General features: G+C 33.6%; 3 protein-coding genes across 3 annotated transcripts; 1 reads left to right on the forward strand and 2 right to left on the reverse strand.

Annotated features, from left to right (window-relative positions):
• The first annotated feature begins 714 nt into the window (after nt 1-714).
• On the forward strand, nt 715-3,860 carry LOC123889039 (putative vesicle-associated membrane protein 726). The gene is made up of 5 exons (XM_045938213.1): nt 715-1,137; nt 1,937-2,078; nt 2,167-2,287; nt 2,535-2,597; nt 3,365-3,860. Exons 1-5 carry the CDS (start codon nt 948-950, stop codon nt 3,512-3,514), a joined length of 666 nt encoding a protein of 221 aa, XP_045794169.1. The 5' UTR covers nt 715-947; the 3' UTR covers nt 3,515-3,860.
• A 1,473-nt stretch (nt 3,861-5,333) lies between these two features.
• Nucleotides 5,334-11,252, reverse strand: LOC123889041 (pantoate--beta-alanine ligase). Its single transcript, XM_045938215.1, has 4 exons — nt 10,608-11,252; nt 7,901-8,014; nt 7,540-7,671; nt 5,334-5,873 (listed from the first exon to the last, which is right to left on the reverse strand). Exons 1-4 carry the CDS (start codon nt 11,178-11,180, stop codon nt 5,757-5,759), a joined length of 936 nt encoding a protein of 311 aa, XP_045794171.1. The 5' UTR covers nt 11,181-11,252; the 3' UTR covers nt 5,334-5,756.
• Nucleotides 11,253-11,740: 488 nt separating this feature from the next.
• On the reverse strand, nt 11,741-16,000 carry LOC123889040 (protein SULFUR DEFICIENCY-INDUCED 1-like). The gene is made up of 4 exons (XM_045938214.1): nt 15,687-16,000; nt 14,578-14,790; nt 14,144-14,299; nt 11,741-12,705 (listed from the first exon to the last, which is right to left on the reverse strand). The coding sequence occupies exons 1-4, from the start codon at nt 15,891-15,893 to the stop codon at nt 12,304-12,306; spliced, it is 978 nt and encodes a 325-aa protein (XP_045794170.1). The 5' UTR covers nt 15,894-16,000; the 3' UTR covers nt 11,741-12,303.
• Nucleotides 16,001-23,670: the final 7,670 nt, after the last annotated feature.

Consider the following 23,670-nt stretch of genomic DNA (forward strand, 5'->3'; position numbering starts at 1 on the left):
TCCATAAAAAGATGACATAAGAAGAATAATGTCGTTAACAATTAAACTAAATTCCGAATTGTCCCGTCTTCTCAAATGGATAACGTCAACCGACAACTTTGAGTCACTTTCAAATTGAACTCGCTCAAATCCACGATGGATAACCTCTTTCATAGCATGTAATAGTGTCAATGATTCGCCTTCCACTAAGAAATAAAAAGGCTGCTGTCATTGAGTCAAGTCAGCCACAAAATGTCCATCAGTATCACGAAAGCAAAGACCCATAGAAGTAACATCGGACCCATAGAATGCTTCATTCTTATTGGTTGTTAATGTAAAATTAATTTACACTGACCTGATTAATATATGAGTTTTGGTGTTTTATTTTGGCATTCCGTATATATACGGCGTCCTGTTATATAGTTACTTTTACACCAGTCTTTATTCGTCTTGTGCAGAGACCTGATTAATAATATATTTACTGTTAAAAAAATATATTAAATAAATCTAAAAAAACATATTTACTTCAAATTATGACATGTTAAGTTAAGAGAAAACTTTCTAGTTCTAGAAATTGAAGGGGAGAAACAAAATTTGAACTTGGATACACAAAAAGAATACAGCGTATACGGCATGGCATTTACGTAATAACAACGAAACTCAAGGCAGTCAAGGGTAATTTAATAGCATTCACCTTTTCTTCCATTTCACGCTTGCTTCGCATCTAAGCCAAGCACAAAACACAAACACTTCATTTCATTCCCATTTACTATTTCTCATTTCTCTTTTTCTTAATCACACTTTTCTGTTACACTTTCAAACAAACTCTCTCATTACTTCTTCTTCACCAACTTTCTCTCTCTAAAATCATCACTCCTTTCTCTCTCTACAACCTCCATTTCCATCTTCCTCCTCTTCTCTCAATCGATCTCATCTCTTTTTTTTCTTCTGCGATTGTAGTTCCAACGATGGGACAACAATCGTTGATCTACAGCTTCGTCGCTCGCGGTACCGTCATTCTCGCTGAATACACTGAGTTTACCGGTAACTTTACCGGTGTGGCGGCGCAGTGTCTCCAGAAACTTCCTTCTTCTAATAACAAGTTTACTTACAACTGCGATGGCCATACTTTCAACTACCTCGTTGATAGTGGATTCAGTAATTCGTTAAACTCTTTCGTTTCATTGATCTGCATTTGTTTTATGATTTTGATTCATGTTTCTATTTTGCGATTTGAATTTACGTTAGATTTTACTTTTTGATCTGTTAACAGTAAAATGTGTTATGAATTTACTCGTTGATTTGGATTTGGCTTGTGTTGATTGATTTGATTTTTGATCGATTTGATTTTATTCACATTGTTAAAATCTTCGGATTGCATAATAGGAAGTAACAAATCTGTGTGAATGAGAAGAGAATGGAAATGGTTACATTGTTGATCTAACAAGAATATCTCAATTGGACACGATACTGACACGTAGACACCGATACTAATTTAAGAAAATAGAAGTGAAAGTGATTGAATTGAATATTGAACTTAACTACCATTTGTCGATGTTGTTACGTGATTGAACATTAGTCACGTCTTCAAATTTAAAGTGTCGGTGCTACATAAGTTGTATTTGGTGTAGCTGTTCCGTTACTTGTTAACTTAGAGAGCAACATTTCAAATTTTGGTAATAAAATTAATTGTTAGTAAAATGTAAGATTAAGAGAGAGTTTCTTTTTATAGATAGCTATTTAGAATTGAGGGAGAAATATATCATTTGGTTGTTCAGAAGATGTACTATGCCAAATGTAAATGCTGAATTAAATATGGTTTTATTGTTAATAATAACTTGATTGTTTTTAGAAATTTTTGTCTTCTCTTGGTGATGGTTGTTTAATGTTTTCCTTTTTATATCGAAGTATAGATCGTTGAGTTTGGAACTGATTTGAAATATGTTGAATGTTGTAGCTTACTGTGTTGTTGCTGCTGAGTCTGCCGGACGGCAGACTCCCATTGTTTTCCTTGAACGTGTCAAGGATGAATTTTCCAAGAAATATGCTGGAGGAAAAGCTGAAAATGCAGCTGCCAAGAGTCTGAATAAAGAGTTTGGGTATTCATTCATATCCTGCAATTTGATATTGTTTAATTTGTTATAATGACATCCATTTACTGTGAAATATTTGTTTTTCATGGTGTAGATCTAAGTTGAAGGAGCAGATGCAGTACTGTGTTGATCACCCGGAGGAGATTAACAAGCTTACCAAAGTGAAAGCTCAGGTTACAGAGGTCAAAGGAGTTATGATGGAAAATATTGAGAAGGTAAAACACTTGCATCCTTATCATTTTCCCTCCTGTGTTGCCAGGACACTGCAAATATATTGTCTTTTTTTTCTGTGGGTGGGTTGAAAATGCTTCTAGAAACTAAGCTTTCTCATGATTATATTTGTTGTTGTTTCTATTATTTTTTATCAACTGGCCATATTTAAAGTTGTTTAATACTTTATCTATTGAGTGTGGCATATGGAATTCAATATACTCCAACATTTTATCTTATCCATTTTGGCAGGTTCTGGACCGTGGGGAGAAAATTGAGCTTTTAGTAGACAAGACAGAGGACCTTCGCTCTCAGGTCTGTTGGTTGCTATAGTTGCATTTTGTATATTAATAAACTTTTGGCATAAGAATATTATAATAATGCAAGGTAATAGATGGTCCAAAATCATCCTGCCCCCCTCCCACACAAACCAATTTTTTAGTGTTTTAGTTGTAAAAAAGTATTGAAGTAATTATTATTATAGACACAGGAATCTAAAATCTGAGATTTCAATACTAAATTGCTAATATCCAATCTATATTCTGACTAATCTTCAATCATAGATTCATAATAGATTGTTTTGGACAGATGCAACAAAGTTCCAGATATACATATATAGTTAATAGGCAATAAGACTTTCATAAGCAAACATTAAATCTAATGATAAATGTCATTAGATTTAATCGAATGCTGTAATAGGTATGCAATTCATGTGGCTATGTATATGTACTTTGTCACTTTTTAGTCTTACGTTAGCACTATAAGACTTAGGTAAATCTGGTATGTGGTACAGAATATTGTTGAGTGCTAGTAAAACATTGCTAAAACAAATTTACTGAAATGTCCTTTGATTTGCATATGTTTTTAAATACAATTCATCAGTAAGGCAAACCTGTCTATATCTAGATTACACTAATGTAGTATCAGTAAATTTTGTGACATGGTGTAAACACTAGTATATTTCAGACATGGTATTTTTTTTCACCTTCAAACACCAAGTTTGGTTCACATTGTAATTGTAGTGAAAAAAACAAAACTGTTAGTTATCTTTTTTGCGACTCTATTCATATATGATTTTACAGGCACAAGATTTCAAGCAACAGGGAACCAAGATTAGGAGAAAGATGTGGTTCCAGAATATGAAGATAAAGCTAATAGTTCTGGGTATCATAATTGCCATAATTCTCATCATTGTTCTTTCTGTCTGTGGTGGCTTCAACTGTTCTAAATGAATCTTTCCATTGTTAGCTTTAATTGTGTCGGTGTCCCCTCACTCGATAAGATTTTCGGTAGCTGATTGCCATTGCCTCTACTATCTTCGTAGTGCTTTTGATATTTTGGGATTTACATTCTTCCTACATCTACGATTAGATCAGTATTATGACATTGTTTGTATAGTGTGCAATGGTTTAGTCTCGACTTCACCATTTTGTCTCCCATAGTGGTAGTGCTAATTTGTCTTTCTCTATGTAGTTTAGGCGGGAGTTTTCAGCATTTCTTGTGAGGATTATGATGTTTTCTCTATTAGAAACCAGCCATTGCTTAGTTAAATTTCATATTGCCTATTTTTCTTTACAAGACATATGGCATATGTGAATTTGGTGTTTACACTGTCTATCTTCGGCAAACCCTGCATTGTGATATTCTAAACACAGGTAGTTTCGATTTTAACTTGTTTTTGAAAAAATGAAGTAACGGTAGACAAAAATATCCGAAACTCCTCTCCTCTTTACTTCTAAAACGATATTCCTTGCCCGTACCTACCTTATCAATTGAAACTTTCATTCTCAAACCATCCCTCGCCATTTTAATCCTTCTCCGATTAAAAAAAAAAAAACCCATCAGTTAAGCTATAAAAGCAGATTTCATCAAACATGCAGCTGATAAGCAAATCTTCTGTGAGAAATTTGGTAGTTGAATCACATTCTCAGGCTAGGATGTTTAAGACTTGATAGTTTATCTACTAATCCTTGTGTTTGAAAATAGTTTTAAAACACTTCTATACGTATGTTCAACCTTCTTGAATGACAATAAGCTTTGAATAAATTTCTCACAACATAAAAAAAATGAGTTAGTCCGAGAGACTTGCACTTAAGAAGATTCTTAAGTGGGTCAGTGAATCTCATCTCAAGAAACATAAAGAATGAACAGCTGTAGTTTCACGTGATATAATCATATTAAAGAGGGTGGTCATCAGTAAAGTAGTCTATTTTGTACCCTCAAGTATCAACAGTTTTTAAGCTCACTTGAATGTGAGTTTGACACTCAAAATAGTACTCTAATCAGAAGTTGAATGTAAACGTCATCCATGCAAGTGTCTGAAAACGGAGTATTGTATTTGTGACCATAAGAATTACTATAATCGTTAATTAATTATACTCCCTCCGTCCCAAAATATAAGAACTACTTTGACTACTGCATGTATGCCAACGCACAATTTTGGTCACTAATATCTTTAATTCTCTATTAGTAAAAATTATAAAAACTTGATATTTGAAAATACTCATCAAAACAAATCAAACAAGATCTACTTTTCCATAATAAGTAGTTTGGACAGTGTAATTTGAGTTAGACCGTCACATAATTTGTTCTCTTGGAGGAACTTTTCTCTCCTAGGTATGATTTGGGATGTGCATATTTGAAAAAATATATAATTTTATATTGTTAAAAAATATCTAATGGCAAATTTATATCTGATAGCAAATAAGCTATAATAGATTAAAAGTGTTTAGTAAAATTACTAGTTGAATTAAGTTATAAATATGTAATGACAGAAAATTATTTTCAATTAATATTTTATTTTTTTAATAAGATATCAAAGGTAAAATTGAAAATGAAAATGATAAATTATAAGTCGAAACGTTAAATGAAGTAGCTTATCTAAAAGTGCTATAAGCTAATTTGTTTTGAAGCAACATTATAAGCTAATTAAAATACTATAAAAAATGCTATAAACTTGTGAGAAATAATTTTCATCAAACAATTTTTTTTATTAGAACTAATCAAACAAATCTTTTGATCATATAAACTAATATCCAATAGGCTCAAAAGTTTCAAGCAGAACTATATTTGAAAATTTTGAATCCCAACTTGATCTTCGGATCGAAATTGTAAAAATTTGCAGTAACAAATCGGCATACAAAAATGATGTTTCTATCATCCATGCCTTCAATTGTACAAGAGACCACATTCCTAGTAGCTTGTGCTAGAACAAAAGCCATAGCAACAAAGATCAGTCCTAATTATTCCATTCCACATTTTGCAGTCACCAAACTTCAATCCTTCATGGAGTTGTTATTCAGCATATAGTTGAACTCTTATAAATAATCTATGTAAGAGTTTTTTGTCAAGTAAATTAAAAAAAAACAGTTCACTGATTCCTACCAGTGTGTATATAGGTAGCAGCACTCTTAGAATTTCGTGTGGCAGTAAAATGCATCTCATGCATGGATTAGATTAGAATAAGACATGCATTTACAAGTTTATTTCCATGTTGTCTATAAGCCGTACTTTCCCGAACAATGCAGCAACACAGAACACAACAGGTCCTTTGATAAGTTCCACTTTCTCTAAACTATGTTGATCAACAATCTACAGTAGAAAAAGTATCAGGTTAGCAGTTGGCATTGAACAATACCTTTCATTATTTGTACATAAATTAAGAGGATTATAAAGTTGTGTATGGAATGGAAGCTCCAGAATATAACCAGGTGAAAATCCATGCTTTCTAAAGCAATTGTCCACAATGTGATTGGTCTTATGACAGTATGTGCACTTCTTATCAGTTTTGGGAAAATTATTCTTACCATAAGATTGCTTAGCAAGATTTACAGCTGCAGAAACGGAATCATCTAAACTGTCCAAACGGTTAAGGCTTTCATGCTGTATAACCATGCCAAATGCAGAATTTAATTGTGGAAAGGGTTCCATGAGCAAGATTTGGGATCTTACCATAGCATAATGATCATTGAGACCAGTAAGAAAGAGTAGCACCAAACCCTCTTCCTTGAATTTCTTGGCATTGATCATTGCTTCACAAACACAGCGAAACGTGCAAGTACAATTAGGGACGGGTCGATACAGCTCTAATTCTTCCCATAATCCCTTCAATTTTGTGAAATACTCAGTAACAGATAGAGATTCCTGCCTCAGCGCATAAATCTCTCGTTGCAAAGTAGAAGCTCGAACCCCCGATCAGCACGCGAGAAACGAGCCTTGAGATCACTCCATGCTTGTGATGCAGTGTCTGTGTACACTAAACTCTGAGAAATGGTAGGAATCACAGAATTCATCAGCCATGATAAAACCAAGTTATTACAACGAATCCATGGTTCATACGTTGGATCAAATTGATCCGGCATTGGACAAGATCCATCTAAGAAGCGAAGCTTATTCTTCATAATCACAGCCTTCATCATGGATTGCGACCAATCATGGTAGTTTTTTCCGTCAAGAAGCGGCGAAACAAGTGCAGCAGTAGCACTTTCATTAGGGTGAACATAGCATGGATTCTGAGAAGGATCAGTAAGAGCTGGAATGGCGGGAATTTTATCCACAGAGGTGTTGGAACGACGCACCATAGTGAATAGAAGAAAGGAGGAAAAGAAAAGAAAGAACGGAAGATGCGGAAGAAGAAAGAATCGAGTATGGCGCAGCAGAGCTCTCAATTGAGACGCTCTGATACCATAACAAAGTAATAAGCTGATACCATAACAGAGAACATAATAGGGAAAAACTCCATTGATGGAGGAGGAAAAGCTTAAAGGAAGAAGATAACAAAATGTGATGTAAAGGAAAAGTTTGTTATTGATTCAATGTGTAATGAGTTTATATAGATGTTAGCTTGATAACAAACTCGTCTAACAAACTCTAACTGCCTAGTAACTTGTAGTATAACTAACTAACTTGTGATACAGGGTCACTAACTAACTAATTAGCTAATTAACCTATACAAATTAGTTTACATTTTGTCAATTATAAAGTTGTGTATAGAATGGAAGCTACGGAATATTTCTGTTTGACTTAGATTATTATTGAAGCACTTAAACAACTGTCATGATCATCAGCTAGCATGAAGTCACAATCAGAAACACTAACAAAGAAGCATATAGACGTTTGCCAATAGTACCTCGCCATAGGAATCGTCACATCTAACATCACTTGCAAATATTTAATCATCTTTCAACTAAGGTTGAATGATCTTTAAGTGTAGATTTCATTACATTCCAAATTTAGAAAAAGTAAATTAACGTCTCACCTCTGCATAGTCGATTGTTCCTCCAGCTTCAGTAATACATTGGATGACTAAGTTCCTCAATTTCTCACATTGCACCTGACCATCTTCTACTGCTGACTTGGCTTTTGATAAGGATTTGTTTATTGATAGTGCCTGCAAAAGGATTGACAGGTGTTACCTAGTCGCAGATAGAACATAAATAATATGAAAAAGTCGATTAAGGGTCTGCGAATGAAGATGATAACACGTCAGAAAGCTTTATAATGTCAAAAGTACATTATCATCATCATCATCATCATTATTATTATTGGCACAGATGGTTGATATTGAATATCATGGCATGCTTTGAGTAATAAAAAACTATGAATGAATAAAATGAAACCTTTTCCCTCTCTTCAGGTGAAAGATGAACATTGCGTGAACTCATTGCCAGGCCATCATTTTCCCTTGTAATTTCACAGCCTATCACTTTTATGGAAAAATCAAGATCTCTAACCTGCAAAAAAAGAATCATTCAGTACATTAAAACCAACATCCCACAACAATAATAAGTATAGCCTAGCATTAACGGAAAATCTTCTCTTACCCGTTCCCTTTATATTCACCACTTTCCCAATAATTTCCTGGTTCTAGAATCATCTCTCCCTCTCCCAATTTGCTACCGGTTAATTCTATTATTACTATAATTGTTATTTTTTTTTAAGACTTGTATCCAGCCCAAGGACCGACTAATCCGAGGGACACCAATCCCACCGTCCACTAGCAAGGGGACCATTTAAAGCCAGAACTTCACTCTGTATGGACTGGCCCAACATAGGACGTGGCACCAGGAGGATTCGAACCTGAGACCTTGTGAGGAGCACACTCCAAGGTCCTATTATTCATTTCACTCTCTAGGTCCATTTTAATTTCCCAGCCAATCATAGAGGCTTAAGGTACTGTGCACCGATGGAGATGTTGGAAATAATATTTTCCATTCGTAGCAGAATCAAAAGAATTGGAGATAGTAAGAATTATGTCCAATGATATTTGAGTACTTCCGTGGCATGGCATGAATAGATAAAAGGTTGAATGTAAAGATTGGAAATGAAGCATCAGGTTCCTCATAGAGTCTGTACTATCTGTTTGTTCTTCTTTCCTGTCTCTCAGTTTTCTTCTTTAGTTCTATTTATAGGTGCTAGCTACTGAACAAGAGAGAAACATAAGAGGACAATTTGTTATGGATCTCTATTTATTAAAGATAATCATATAAAAACAAATAATAAACTCGAGGGATTTACAGTAGTTTTTTTTTTGTTTTTTTTACAGTAGTTTTAGTATATCGATAATACATCACTTTTATTCCAGTAACCTATTAACTGCTACCAAGACCCTTGATCCTGGATCTTTGATTGGTGGATTAATATGGATGGGAGCATGAGTAGAGGCTCTAGAGAGAAATTTCCTGACTTCATGATGGAGTTTCTAAGATTTAGAACAGAGAAACAAGAAGCAAGGGAGAAACACAAGTCTTGTTTCAGGATTCAGGAAAGCAAAGGAAAATCAACAGTCGCTGAGGATTTTCAGCAGTAGAAACACGTAATGAATGTGGAGACAATATGCAACAGGTACCTGAGGCGGAGACGAAAGAACAAACAGAAAGCCGAACCAGTCATAAAGTCAGAATAGAACAACCAAAGAAGAAGGACCTACCCTTATTCTCAAATGACAATGGCTACAGGTGGGTCAAACATGTAGGATACTAATTTTCACATTCGCACAATGGAAGGTGATGAGCAGGTGCAAGCAACAATTGTAAGCAAAAGCACTAAACTAGTTTTGATGGTTGCACTATCACACAACAAATGTAACATGTTGAATTGTTGTTCAAAGTGGGATGCAGAAATATAAGTTGCCAATTGATATCTTGAATTCAAAGCAATAGCCAAGGTGGCTGGTTGTGTTGAGTCCAACATTTTTTAGGTGTTCAGTTGATTCATCAACAGTGAAAGAAGATAATAGTTAATGACAAAAAGCTACTTGGTGCTAGATGGCGTTATAGGCAATTTTGTAGTGGCTCAAAAGATATGAATAATGCAACATACTATGTAAAGATAAAACCTTACTAATCTACATCTTCAGGAAAGAAGGTGACTGAGAAGTTGAGCTTGAGATTCCATAACCCATTTAATGTAGAAACACCCACAATACAGCTGCATTCAACGTTTATTTCATGTTTTATGCTACAACCTCCCGAAGTTCACTTGCAGAAGCTTGGGGCTAAGGCTACAACCTACCGAAGTTCTTCTAAGAATGCGAACAAACAAGACATATTGACATATAGCTTAGGTACTCTCATCTGAAGGTTAAATTGTATTTTAACAAGTTGTAAGCAGTTTTCATAAGCTATCCCAAAAACCATATTGAAACCAGTTGAAAACATGATAAGTTATTTTCATAACCGCTCACAAACACTTACACAACTGGTTATGTCAGAATAGCAAACCCTGCTCTAAAGCAAACAGATAAATAAACGCACAAGAAAACAAAGTTTGGTCAATTGTGCCTACATCTCCGACAACAGAGTGACAACTGTAGTTTTCTATCATGCAATGCTTAGGGTTATGAGTACAAAATTTGTTTAATTGTAACTTTTGTATTCATGGTGGATTGGACAAAAGCACGGGTGATTTCATTGAAGCTACAAAGTGTAGCTTTTGTAAAATCACAGTGGCTCACCGTTATTTTGCTAAACTCACGGAAATAACAACCAAGCTACAAATACTACAATTCATATTACAGGTTTACCCCTAAACCATACCCAGCATACGAATTGACCAAGCCCCAAGGGCTTTAGCTTGGCTCTAGCGTCTGCCCACTTATCAATGAATATGAATCATACTCAACACAGAAGACAAACCCAAATATAGGTGGGACATAAGATCTTGTAAATGCATTCTAAACTATGAAGTACATACACGAGCACGACATCGACGCTAATAATTTGACAAAATGACATAATTCAATGTAATTATATATCTCAGTGTCGTGTCGTGTAATCATATGATGGAACAAAACTAAAGAAAGAAAAAAGTATGAAAAATAATTACCATTCTCTGAATAAGTCTCCACTGCTGATAATCCTTTTTCCCAAAGAAAGCAAAATCAGGTTCAACAATATTAAACAACTTAGTAACAATAGTAGCAACCCCTCTAAAGAAAATAGGCCTACTCTTCCCACAAAGACCCTTTTCAAGTTTCTCAACTCTAACCCAACTCTCATGTCCCAAACCACTTTTCTCAATACAAGACACCACCCCAACACCACCATCACCATCACCACCCTCACCACTATCACTATCACCATAATCATACAAATTCTTTGGATTGAAAACAACATCAACACCACCAGGAACAGACATAAGCTTTTGAATATCACCTTGAAAATCAGAAGGGTAAGTTGAAAGATCTTCATTTGGTGAAAACTGACCTGGGTTTACATAGATTGAAACTGCAACAACATTGGCATGTTTGTGAGCTTCTGTGATGAGAGAAAGATGACCTTGATGAAGGTAACCCATGGTAGGAACAAGAGCAATGAGTTTGGATTGAGATCTCATTGTTCTTGACCATTTTGTCATCTGGGTTTTGTCTCTGATTATCAATGGTTCTTTTGTTGCCATTGGAATCAAAAGGGAACAGAGAATCAGAACGAACAACGAGAGATGTTGGTTGGTATGAAACAAAACAATGTACGGTGATGTTTTGGCTTTAACCAATTTAATTTTAATTTAAAATTATTATTTTTATTTAACTTTTTTATTTCTAAATACATTTTCATTTTTAATAAATGTTTTAAATTAAAAAAAGGTCAACAAATCCGATTCACATTTTTAGTTCTGTTCATTCATGCACAGGGGCCAGATTCACATGCCTAGGCACTACATTTACGAATTTTGTGATTATTTAAGCCAAAATGTCATATTTTGCAAGGGTTTTGAGATTTTTTACACTAAGATTGAGAGAAACCCTGTGCTAGAATTTGAGAATTTGTTGTTCATCCTTTGAAATTGGAGTTGAAGCTTCTCATTACCGATCTTTATGTGTTTTTGTGTACATTGACGAAATGTCAAAGTCCTCATAAACTCACACACACAATGACACGAATGAGGGAGCCACGGTTCGAACCCCGGTCACGGCATCCAACCTATCAATTTTGACATATTTTACCACGGTGGTGTAGTTTTACGATCCAAACACACATTTATTCTCATCATACTAATATGATAATTAACATGATTTCATGGTGTAGTGATACATTTGAGACAATCAAGATAGAATGATTGTCTTCAACATACGTTTTTGAGGTCTACTACACTTTCAAACAAGCATTTATTTCTCACTTCTCACCCTATCATATATATACCCCTATGATGTTTTCTCTCCCTCTCACGACCCCGTGTTTTTTTTATGCCCCTGAATTTCCAATTTTACCCTTGCAAAAAACTTCGGTTTATAGAAACCGAAGTTTTTTTTTTGCCTTGAAAATAAATTTCGGTTTATAAAAACCAAAATTTACTCTAAATTTGTACTAGAAAAAATTCGGTTTCTGCAGACCGAAGTTTTTTGCAAGGACAAAATTGGAATTGGGGGTATAAAAGAATCACGGGGTCGGGAGAAAAAACATCTACCCCTATTCCCAATAAACAACACACCCACCACTCTATGGAAAATAAAGAAAAGAAGTGCTTCAAACACCTATGAGAATAACCATATCCAAAAAATTTGCTATCTACAAGTTAAAAATCAACAAGCTAATTGATCTCTACAAGAAGAAATCTCTTCAAAAATTGGAAGTCTCTTTGTTCTAACCGGAACCCATTCATTCATCAACTGTTCCAAGCCTTTGATGAAATCATCATCAAGAATCAAAAGATCCAACGGATGAGATTGAGGTAGCAAGGATTTCAACTCTTCTAGGAGATCTTTGGCTCTTTGCCTAGACTTGATATCATTTGAGCCTGGAAGTTCTCCTTTTAGTATATCATCAATAATCAATTGTGCCTCTTCATATCGGGCTTGTCGAATGAGACATAGGCCCAAATTACATGCTTTGTTACAATCTGGATCGATCATTTGGGCTTTCCGATACACCACCTCGGCCATCACATAGTTCATCTTTTGCATGTAGGCCCAGCCCAAGTTTCCCTATTATGCAATAATATTTAGGGACATATTTATAAAATAAATATCTTGGAACCAAGTACAAAATAATTACCAAGTTTATGGTACACATTACACAACACAAGTGAGATCAATCTTGCACCATGTACATATTTTTACTATTGGATTAATAAGTTTCATCATTGGATCAATCATTTGATCCGATGGTGAAACTTATTGATCTAATGACGAAAACAAACTTGTGCATTATAAAGACTTGTCTCACTTGTGTGTATTAGACAAAAACCAAAATAGAAACTTTAAAGGCGGAAACAAAACAGAACCTAGAAAAAGAGAAAAGAAAAAAATATACTATACATAAAATATTTTATGTATACACTTTTTTTTGGACTAATTTTATGTTTTCACTGTAAATTACAAGAGTGCACATTGTTTTTAATTTCATTTCTATTTTCATATATTTATATATACCAAAATATTGAAAATCATAATTTTTTTTAAGAAAATAAGTATTTTATATACAAATATTCACAAGATTTATTAGTAGGAAACAAATAAAAAATAAATAACAATTTTATAATTATAAAATTAAAAACTAAAAGCAACATTTCTCAAAGTAAACTACCCACTATATTTATAATTAATATTAATTGTCCATATACCACACGACGAAGTTTTCATTTCTTATGGAGAGCTCTATTACTAAGGTTTTTAGTGTATAAAAGTCTAATAATACAAGATATATGTCACATTTCTAAAACTACATGATTTTAACTATATTTGGCACACTTGGTAAAAAAAAAAAACTATGTTTGGCACACTATTTTGCTTAGTTTTGAAATAAGTATTTGTCATACTCTTTTTTAGGGACAAAATCATAACAAAATCACTAAAGATCTTTTTTATTCAATCTGATATGATGTCGAATCTGATATGATGTCGACAATTATGAATTTGACTACCCACCTAACTGTAATTGGCCTGACTTAAACTACAAATCTCTCAAAAAATCTCATCTTTCCAAATTTCACCATCAAATCTCTACTCTAATTATTTTGGTGTAAACCTGCTTTACCCTTAAGTCTCTTTTCTCTCTATTTTGTTTTGAAATAAGTACTTTGTCACACTTAAACTCTACACCCTCTAGTCATTATTATAAGCAAAAAATTTATATTTAGATTTATTGAATGACGGATGTATTTAGTCTATAAATCAAATGTAACAGTTATTCAATAATGGTTGATTTTTTGCAACATTTTTTAGAAGTGAATTATTTGAAAGTATACAACTTTCACATTATTTGAAAGTATACAACTTTTTACATTACATTGTCAATGAGTATAAGAACTAAATTATATAAATGAAATTATATCGAAAAAAATAAAGGCCAAATCCTTAAATTAATACTCTGCAAGAAAGCATGCATTGTCATCAAAATAGAGGTTTAATTTAGATAAATTACCAGTAATCTGGAAGTTTCTTGTTTAATAGAAACTTGGAACTTCTTGCCATGAGACCGAGCCGTCTTTGTGAGTTTCCCATTGAAGGCCTCACCTTGGTAGATCAATTTCAGCTTTTGCTTCAACAAATCTATTTGCTCATCTATGTTCCCACATTTCTATCATTCACAACAAATTTAAATTAGTAATGTGGTCTGTAGAGTTAATTAATGTACTCAAAATTATAATGTACATTCCTAGTTGATTAACAGGACATTTCAACGAATCAATTACGATCCAATTATAACACAACTCATTGTCAAATATTTGTATTCCTTCTGTGCTTATAACTTATTGACACCGTAACAAATATTTACACTAATCGCGCACACTAATTGAATCAAAATTATTATCACAAAGTACATTTTTTTTAAATGAAGATATATATGATTTGTACCTTGTAAAGATCAATGAGTACATTATCAAGGGACTCTTGAGATTGTTTGGAACAAAGGCCTCTAAAAGAAGAGATGGCTTCAATGGCTTCTTCTGATCTGTCTAATTGCTTCATCACAACTGCCATATCCTTCAAAGCACTATCTACTTTGTCCCCTGCATTTATTGCTTTCCAAAATAATACAATTGCAGCTTCCGGATCCTTCTCTACCAGCTACATAATTCATAGGGTAAAAACATTATGTCACACTTTCTCAAAAAAACTAAAAAAACAAAAAAATTATGTCACACTCTCACACCCGAATTAAAGGGAAGAAAAATGACAATTGAGTGAAAGGAATCTAACATGGACAATGTCTATATTGCACTTGTATTTAAAAAATGTTTATAAAATTTAAGATGGTGGCTTGATTGATATCGATTCAAAACGAGATACATATTTGTTTTTTTCTCATTTTTATGAAATCGGTGTATATTAATTCACTATCTTGGACAAGGAAATGAACATTGTCCAAGATAAAATCTATATCAATCAAGTTACCAATTTATCCATAAAGACGAGGAGGTCACGAGTTATTACTTTTGAACGGTAATCAAAGTCGATAAAATCTCTCTGATAATTTTTAATTAGTTATTGATCCGACATAAAACTTGAACTCAAAGGATGATATATTTGCAGCGATGAAAACATATTTAAACTTAGATTATTACATAAAAAATCCAGAATGTAACCATATACTAATACTGGATAGAGTATGAGTTAATTTCTCCTTTTTCTTTTCCAAAAATATTAAAAAAAACAAATAAAGATAAAGTAAAGTCAACAATAACATATTGATCAAAATAAAATACATCTGTAGCTAACTTCACCATATGCATTTAAAAATAAAAATAAAATTAGAACCATTGGATTCATTCATGCAAAACAATCCAACAATGAAACTAGTTCATGAATTAATCTCTATATCATTAAAAAGTAAGAATAATTGAAATAAAAATAAATAAATAAAAATAGAATCCTAAACTTGAAAGCTAAAACTCCTCTCTGAGTTCAATGACTTTACTTTTTATTAATACTAAAAGAAAAACTATATATAGTGGTGAATCTACCTGAGCATGTTTGGCTCTGACATAAGGAGAATCACCATAAGGAAGCTTGTAAAGAACATGGTAAACATCTTCTTTTTTACTACTTTTTGAGATGAAACTAATTTTATTGTTCTTTCTTTCTTCATCCATTTTATGAGATTCAGAGAGAGAGAATGAAGAAGAAGAAAACTCGTTGGTGATGTTTGTTTTGTTCAGTTGTAATTGCATTACACGCTTTCGAGGAGTTTCAACTAGAGGAATAGGAAAAAGGGAAAAGAAAAAAAGAGAGAGATGATGAACCTGGATGGATTTGCGTCTTTGTTCGTTTGAATTTACTGTTTGCGAGTAATGAGTTAATCAACGACTGTTATACGACGGTGGAACCAAACTTCAGACACGTGTCGGTTTGAGATTCAATTTCAGAGAGAACTAGATGCCAACTGTTACAATTTTTTTTAATTTTTATTTATTTATTTATCCTTACGTTTAAAATAAGGACCGTCCTGAAACTCTGAAAACCAACTTCAAACCTAAATAAATGAGTTTATTAAAAGGGTGTGCTAATTTAAATCCACCAAAAAATATGAAAAGTCTAAATTAATAAGGTATACTTTTTCACCTTGGACAAAAAACTCTTTCTACTATTTTAAGTTAGTTAAAATTGAAGGGCAATTGGTAAGTTTGATAAAAAATAACAAAACTGTTTTATCCTTAAACAATGTTGAGAACCATGTTTAATTTTTTTTTTAAGAAACTAAGACATACAATATTTTATTAATAATTAAGTGGGTGTAAATTAGCAAATAGGTGCACAACATTTAATAAAATTTACCTAACTAACCTCAATTTTCTAGTATACAATAACTAAATGTCAGGGGGTTTTTTGTCCAAAGTAAAAAGGTGCACCTTGCTAATTTAGACCTTCATGTTTTTAGGTTGGTCTAAATTAGCAAACCCTTTATTAAAAGAGTTAAGTAATTGAATATGCAATTTAAAAAAAAATTAAGTATTTGAATTCAAATGGTTAATGAGTTTTATTAAAAGACAAATCATTACTTGAGTTAATTTTGGGTAGAATACTCCGTCTGGTCTTAATATAAGAGAAATTTTATTTTTTGAATTCTTTGAGAATCTAATGTATTTGATCAATATTATTGACTAAATATATTAAATTTTCAATTAATCTAAAAAGTAAAATTTATCTTATATTAAGGATTATCTCATATGAATTATGGATTACAAGGTCCTTCTTCTGAAAATCGGGGGTACTTTAACACACAAAAAAATTAGAGAATATATGTCTTTAATTTATATATATTTTCTTAATTTATATGAAATGATCAAAATGTGGTACTAATACAAATTTTAATACCAATGAAGTATTATTTCTTCTTAAGACAAAAGTTGTGAGTAGTTAGGCGCGGTCAAAAGTATTTATTATGGACTTTGTCTAACATAAAAAAGTAATTTAAGTGGTGTAGGTGCACAAGTAATGCATAACACTATAATTAATACGAATTTTACAAAGTTTACGTTGGATTGAAAGTTTATATCATACAAAATATTTCTTTTTATTAAAGAAATTAAAAATAATTTGATATGTTATTGAGACTCATCAAGATTAAAAATTTACGAGTCTCAATAACATATCAAATGATTTTTAATTTCTTTATAAAAATTTAGTAAACATAGATAAATTTTTAGACTTGAGATTTTAATTGAATTAAAAAGGGTGTATGAGTGAACATGGAGTGCACTTAGTAACTAAGCCCATTAGACCCAAACCTCTATTTAACCATTGTTACAAAGGACAAAAAAAAAGGAAGAGAGCAAGGGTTCAAATGATGATTTCTCTTCCCACCGCCTGTGTTTTTTTTCTCTACCCCCATTTTTTTATTTTTGCCCTTCAATAAATATTTTGGAATGTATTTTTTGTAAAAAAAAAAATTGCCTTGGAAAAAAACTTCGAAATGTGTTTTCCGAATTTTTCCCAAATTTTAAATAGAAAACTTTGAAAAACGCGTTCCAAAATTTTTATACAAGGACAAAAAAAAAAGGGTAGAAAGAAACACTTGAGGTGAAAGGAGAAAATTTAGTTCAAACATCACTATTTTCATCATCAACTTCCACCACCATCATCTCCATCTCCAATAAAATCTATATATCATCAAGTTTAGAGGCGGGTTGCCTTCCATCTCCCCATCATGCATGTGTGGGGTTTAGTTAAATTTGGAGATTTTGGTTACAATTTAGGTTTTCATGATTTGGGTATGATATTGAGTGAGGAAATGATTTAATCTTCCATGCATGGTCTAATTAATTGTTTGATTTGTTGGTTGATTGGCTGGACTGGACCCAGGGATGGATTCAGACATAAAAGTCTGGTGTAACTAAAATCTTAAAGAAACAATGAATTAAAGGTGGCTTAATATACATTCCTAGCATCAACCCAAAATGATTTCTTGTAATGCCTTGTGATGATACACGTAGAAACATGAACCCAAAATTGCAAAGAAAATATAAATATTGTAATAGTAAAAAAAAAAAAAAAAACAAGTGTTTTTTGAAAACTTTAATGAATGAAAAAAAAATGGAGGAATGAAAAAAGGGATTTTGACTTGTAAACTCTTTCATGTAAGGTGTCTGGGTCTATTTTAATTATTGTTGTTGTGGCAACATAGCAACTTTTTTTAAAAAAAAACAACAATTAAAAGTGAAAATTGCAGCATACTAGATTCAAACCCAAGTTTCTTCAATAAGAGCGAAACCACATTGCCATTGGAGCACATGAAACCTTTTGATTAAAAGTATCAGTAATATGTATATATACTAGTTAACAAAAATATGTATACATATATCCATGCTAACTTTTAGCTATGTGACTGTTTGGTTCTGCGTTTTATTGACAAATTTTAAGTGTCACTATGGATTATGATATGGAAATTGAATTGATCCATAGAGTAAATAGCATATTACTTACTTGTGACAAAATTCTAATTAGTATACTCAATTCACGTTTTTTAGGTGACATTTTATCCATGTATGGAAATTATAGTCACTTTAATCTTCTAAGTATATTTTTCACTGTCAATTTAAAGTTAAATTTTAGAGAAGAAAATTTTCTCATTCATATATTCAATGAATTAGTACAATGTATATATATTGCTTATGATAGCAGTTTAGGCAATTAGTCTATACATAATTATTGCCTACAAATAAGCATGAAATATCTCAAATATATGATTCCTTATTAACATAGAATAGATCCCTAAAAATAAGCAATCAATTTCTCAACACGTCCCCTCAAGTTGGTGCATAGATATCCCACATGCCCAACTTGCTAACAACATTTGAGAACACTCGACTTGAGACTGCTTTAGTTAGAATATCAGCCAATTGGTCCTCTGATCGGATCCTAGGTAATTCCAACATATTCTCATCCAATTTCTCCTTGATGAAGAATCTGTCTACTTCCACATGCTTGGTACGATCATGTTGAACCGGGTTATGAGCTATGTCACATGCTGCCTTATTGTCACAATATAGTCGAATTGGTTCATCGGGTGGATAGCCCAAATCTGATAGGAGATGTCTTAGCCATAATGCTTCACATAACCCAAGTGCCATTCCTCTAAATTCAGCTTCTGCGCTTGAACGTGCAACGACATTCTGTTTTTTGCTTCTCCATGTAACAAGGTTGCCTCCTACAAAGGTGAAGTAACCTGAAGTAGATCGTCTATCATCTATAGATCCAGCCCAATCAGCATCAGTATACACACTCACATTGTTATTATTATCATATCTTTTGAATAAAATTCCTTTCCCGGGAGCAGATTTCAAATATCTCAAAATCCGCATAACTGCATTCATATGCTGTTCTCCAGGATTATGCATGAACTGGCTCACAACACTCAAGGCATATGCAAGGTCTGGCCTTGTGTGTGCCAGATACATTAATCTTCCTACAAGTCTTTGATACCTCCCTTTATCAGCCGGAACTTGATCAGGTTCAACAAACAATTTTGACCCCGCCTCTATAGGTGTATCAGTTGGTTGACAAGCTGACATACCAGTTTCTTCCAATAAATCTAAAGTATATTTTCTTTGAGACAAGAAAATTCCTTTAGTTGATCTTGACACTTCAATACCAAGGAAAAATTTTAAGGGACCGAGATCTTTCATTTCAAATTCCTTAGACAAGTAGCTTTGAAGGGCTTTTCTTTCTTCAACATCATTCCCAGTAACAACCATATCATCAACATATACAATTAGTGCAGTGATTTTACCTTGCTGCCTCTTTAAGAATAAAGTGTGGTCTGCATTACTTTGACTATAGCCAAATGCTTTCATAGATTTTGTGAACCTTCCAAACCATGCTCGCGGAGATTGTTTCAGCCCATATAATGACTTTTTTAATCTACACACTTTTTTCTCACATGCTTCAGGTATATTGCATCCTGACGGAAGCTCCATGTATACTTCTTCAGTCAATTCGCCATGAAGAAAGGCATTCTTCACATCAAATTGCTGTAAAGGCCAATCAAAATTTGCCGCTAGAGATAGCAAAACTCGGATAGTATTGACTTTAGCCACCGGTGCAAATGTCTCAGTATAGTCAACTCCATAGGTTTGGGTATATCCTTTAGCTACTAATCTTGCTTTAAAGCGCTCTATCGTACCATCAGCTTTGTACTTAACTGTATAAACCCATCGGCATCCCACTATTTTCTTTCCTGGTGGACAGTCAACGAGTTCCCATGTATCATTTTTCTTTAAGGACTTCATCTCATCATTCATAGCTTCTCTCCACCTCGGGTCCATTAAGGCCTCCTGCACACTATTAGGAATAGATACAATAGATAATTGATTTACAAGTGCCTGATTTGATTCTGACAAACGATGGTTAGACACATAATTATTCATTGGATATCTAGCTCTACTGGAAATTTCAGGTTCATAAGTAGATTTCGGAATACCTCTATTTTGCCGCGGTGGGAGTTTTTTTATGGGTGGTTCAAACATTGAGTTAGGAGCATCCTCAGCCGACGATTGGTTTGGTACTGAAAATTCTTGAGGTTCTACATCTTCGTCAAAGGACAAGGGTTCAATTACTTCCATTTCTTGATCATCATCAAAACTACTTCCTCCCACTTCAAATATTTTTAATTCCTCATGTACATCAGTATCATGGCCTAGAGTCAGAACTTCATTTTGCTTCTCCTCCTGAAGGTCTGACTTGGAGGAAAAAAACATGGTATCTTCATGGAAAACAACATCCAATGTAATATACATTCGTTTAGTTGGAGGATGATAGCACCGATATCCTTTTTGATGGGTAGCATATCCTACAAAAATACATCTCAATGCACGGGGAGCTAGCTTGCTTCGTTGATGCTTATGTAGGTGCACATATGCTACACAACCAAACACACGAGGGGTCAAGTTTGGGACAGCCGGTGCAATAATTGCTTCGGTAAAGACTTGCAATGGTGTTTGAAAGTCAATAGTGCTAGAGGGGACCCGATTAATCAAATATACTGCAGAAGTAAGTGCTTCTCCCCAATAGGACAATGGCGTGTGTGATTCTATCAATAAAGCACGAACGACTTCCAACAAATGGCGGTTTTTTCGTTCAGCTACTCCGTTTTGTTGGGGTGTGTCGGGACAAGTAGTTTGGTGAACAATTCCTTGCGCTTCCAAGTATTGTCGGAATTCAGAACTTAAATATTCCCCCCCATTGTCACTACGTAGAACCCGTACTTTTACATTATATTGGGTACATATCATTTTATTGAATTTCCGAAACAACATGTTTACTTCGCTTTTTGATTTCATCAAACATATCCAAGTCATTCGTGTGCAATCATCAATGAACGTTACGAACCAACGTGATCCACCTAAGGTAGATACCTTAGATGGACCCCAAACATCAGAGTGTATAACCATAAAAGGAATTGAACTTTTATTCATACTTAAAGGAAATGATACACGATGACTCTTTGCAAGTTCACAAACATCACACTTAAAACTTGATACATCAAACTTTGTAAACAATCTAGGAAACAGTTTTTTAAGATATCCAAAGGAAGCATGTCCCAAACGCCGATGCCATCTCCAAATCTCATATTTTCTTCCCTTTTCTTCAAAATCTTTTGATGTCAATGCATGCTGTAATTGAGTTGAGCTACTTGACTCTAAATTCAGATAATAAAGCCTCCCTTCTCTAGTACCATAACCAATCGTCCGCTTCGTTTGAATGTCCTTAAAAACACAATATTCAGGCCAAAAAATTACAACACAAGATAGAGCAGTAGTAATTTGAGAAACTGACAAAAGGTTATAATCTAAGGATGGAACAACTAATACAGAATTTAAGTTCAAAGTATTAGAAAGAGATAATGACCCTTCACCTATGATAGGTGCAGAGGAACCATTAGCAGTTGAAATAAATTTTTGTGATGAGGGTATAAGAGATGAGACTTGTCTAGAATCAAATGTCATATGATCTGTGGCTCCAGAATCAATTATCCATGTACTATTAGAAATAAGTGCAAGAGAGTTTAAAGCCTTACCACCATTACCTCTTCTTGCTACCAAAGCCGAGGTTGTTTCAGCAACATTTTCCATGTCAGTCTTTGTTTCTGCAACTGATGCAACGGAAGTTGTATTTGAATATTTCTTTCGTGGATCACGGTTATGATCCCACCATTCTGGGTATCCAATAAGTTCAAAGCAGCGCTCTCTTATATGACCAGATTGATCACAATGAGTACACTTTTGGTTAGATTTGGTGGAACCCATAGGAACCTTAGGGTGATTATTCCTGCTTCGATCTTGCTGTTTTTGAGATGGTCCATTCTGGCTCGATCTATTCCTGCTAAACATGGCTGAAGCTTCAGGCTTTTCCAGTTCTCCATTCATTGTTGTTTGTCGAACGAACTCACGGCGAACCATTGAGTAACATTCTTCTAATTCAGGAATGGGATCTTTTCTCAAAATTTCACCACGGACTTGTTCGAACTCGCCATCCAAACCAGCCAGGAAAATATGCACCCTTTGTCGTTGAACTGACTTGTGATAAGCAGCAACATCCTTCTCACATTCCATAATCACTTTGTCTCGATGATCCAACTCACTGAAAATTTCAGTTAATTCTCCGTAGTAAACAGAAAGTGATTTACCATTCTGTTTTGCAGAGAAGGCCCTCTGGTTCAATGTAAAAACTTGCAATTCATCTGCTCCATCATAAAAAGCTTTTGATAGAGCTTTCCAGATATCCCGAGCAGATTTTAGACGAATATAACGCTTCATAATATCTGGTGTCATAGCCATCAATAACCATCGCTTAACTTTCTGATTATCACCATACCACTTCTCGTACCCATCATCATCTTCGGTAGGTGGTTGTTTATTACCACGAATAAATGAGAGCTTCTCCTTTTCAGCAAGATGCATCTCCATAATCTGAGACCACATATCATAATTTGTTTCGTCGAGTATAATCCCCGCATTGAAGGATGAACTCTCTGAATGAATAATAATTGGCGCAGGAGCAAACCTATTTCCATTGGCTTCAGTAGCCTTTTTTGTTGATTCAGAATCTGATTTGCTCATGGCTCTAGGTTTAGGTTAGGGCTAGGTTTAGATCTAAACCTGCTCTGGTACCAAGTTAAATTTTAGAGAAGAAAATTTTCTCATTCATATATTCAATGAATTAGTACAACGTATATATATTGCTTATGATAGCAGTTTAGGCAATTAGTCTATACATAATTATTGCCTACAAATAAGCATGAAATATCTCAAATATATGATTCCTTATTAACATAGAATAGATCCCTAAAAATAAGCAATCAATTTCTCAACATTTAATTCATAAAGTTATTAACAAAAATGAATATAGAGACTTATTTACAATTTTAGTATATTTAAAAATTGTGTGGCACAAGTAATAGATACTTGGATCCCTTAATCATTTGGTCCTAGGTTCTATTTTTGGTCGGTG

This window comes from Trifolium pratense, linkage group LG6 (genome assembly GCF_020283565.1).
Source record: "Trifolium pratense cultivar HEN17-A07 linkage group LG6, ARS_RC_1.1, whole genome shotgun sequence".
Classification (NCBI taxonomy): Eukaryota; Viridiplantae; Streptophyta; class Magnoliopsida; order Fabales; family Fabaceae; genus Trifolium; species Trifolium pratense.

Coding starts and splice junctions, on each gene's coding strand:
- LOC123889039 (XM_045938213.1), top strand. CDS start 948: ATGGGACAACAATCGTTGATCTACAGCTTCGTCGCTCGCGGTACCGTC. Junction 1,138..1,936: donor CCTCGTTGATAGTGGATTCA/GTAATTCGTTAA, acceptor TGAATGTTGTAG/CTTACTGTGTTGTTGCTGCT. Junction 2,079..2,166: donor AGTCTGAATAAAGAGTTTGG/GTATTCATTCAT, acceptor TTCATGGTGTAG/ATCTAAGTTGAAGGAGCAGA.
- LOC123889041 (XM_045938215.1), bottom strand. CDS start 11,180: ATGGCAACAAAAGAACCATTGATAATCAGAGACAAAACCCAGATGACA. Junction 7,672..7,900: donor CACCTGAAGAGAGGGAAAAG/GTTTCATTTTAT, acceptor ATCCTTTTGCAG/GCACTATCAATAAACAAATC. Junction 5,874..7,539: donor GAACAATCGACTATGCAGAG/GTGAGACGTTAA, acceptor TTTCTACTGTAG/ATTGTTGATCAACATAGTTT.
- LOC123889040 (XM_045938214.1), bottom strand. CDS start 15,893: ATGCAATTACAACTGAACAAAACAAACATCACCAACGAGTTTTCTTCT. Junction 14,791..15,686: donor TCAGAGCCAAACATGCTCAG/GTAGATTCACCA, acceptor TGAATTATGTAG/CTGGTAGAGAAGGATCCGGA. Junction 14,300..14,577: donor TACTCATTGATCTTTACAAG/GTACAAATCATA, acceptor TGTGAATGATAG/AAATGTGGGAACATAGATGA.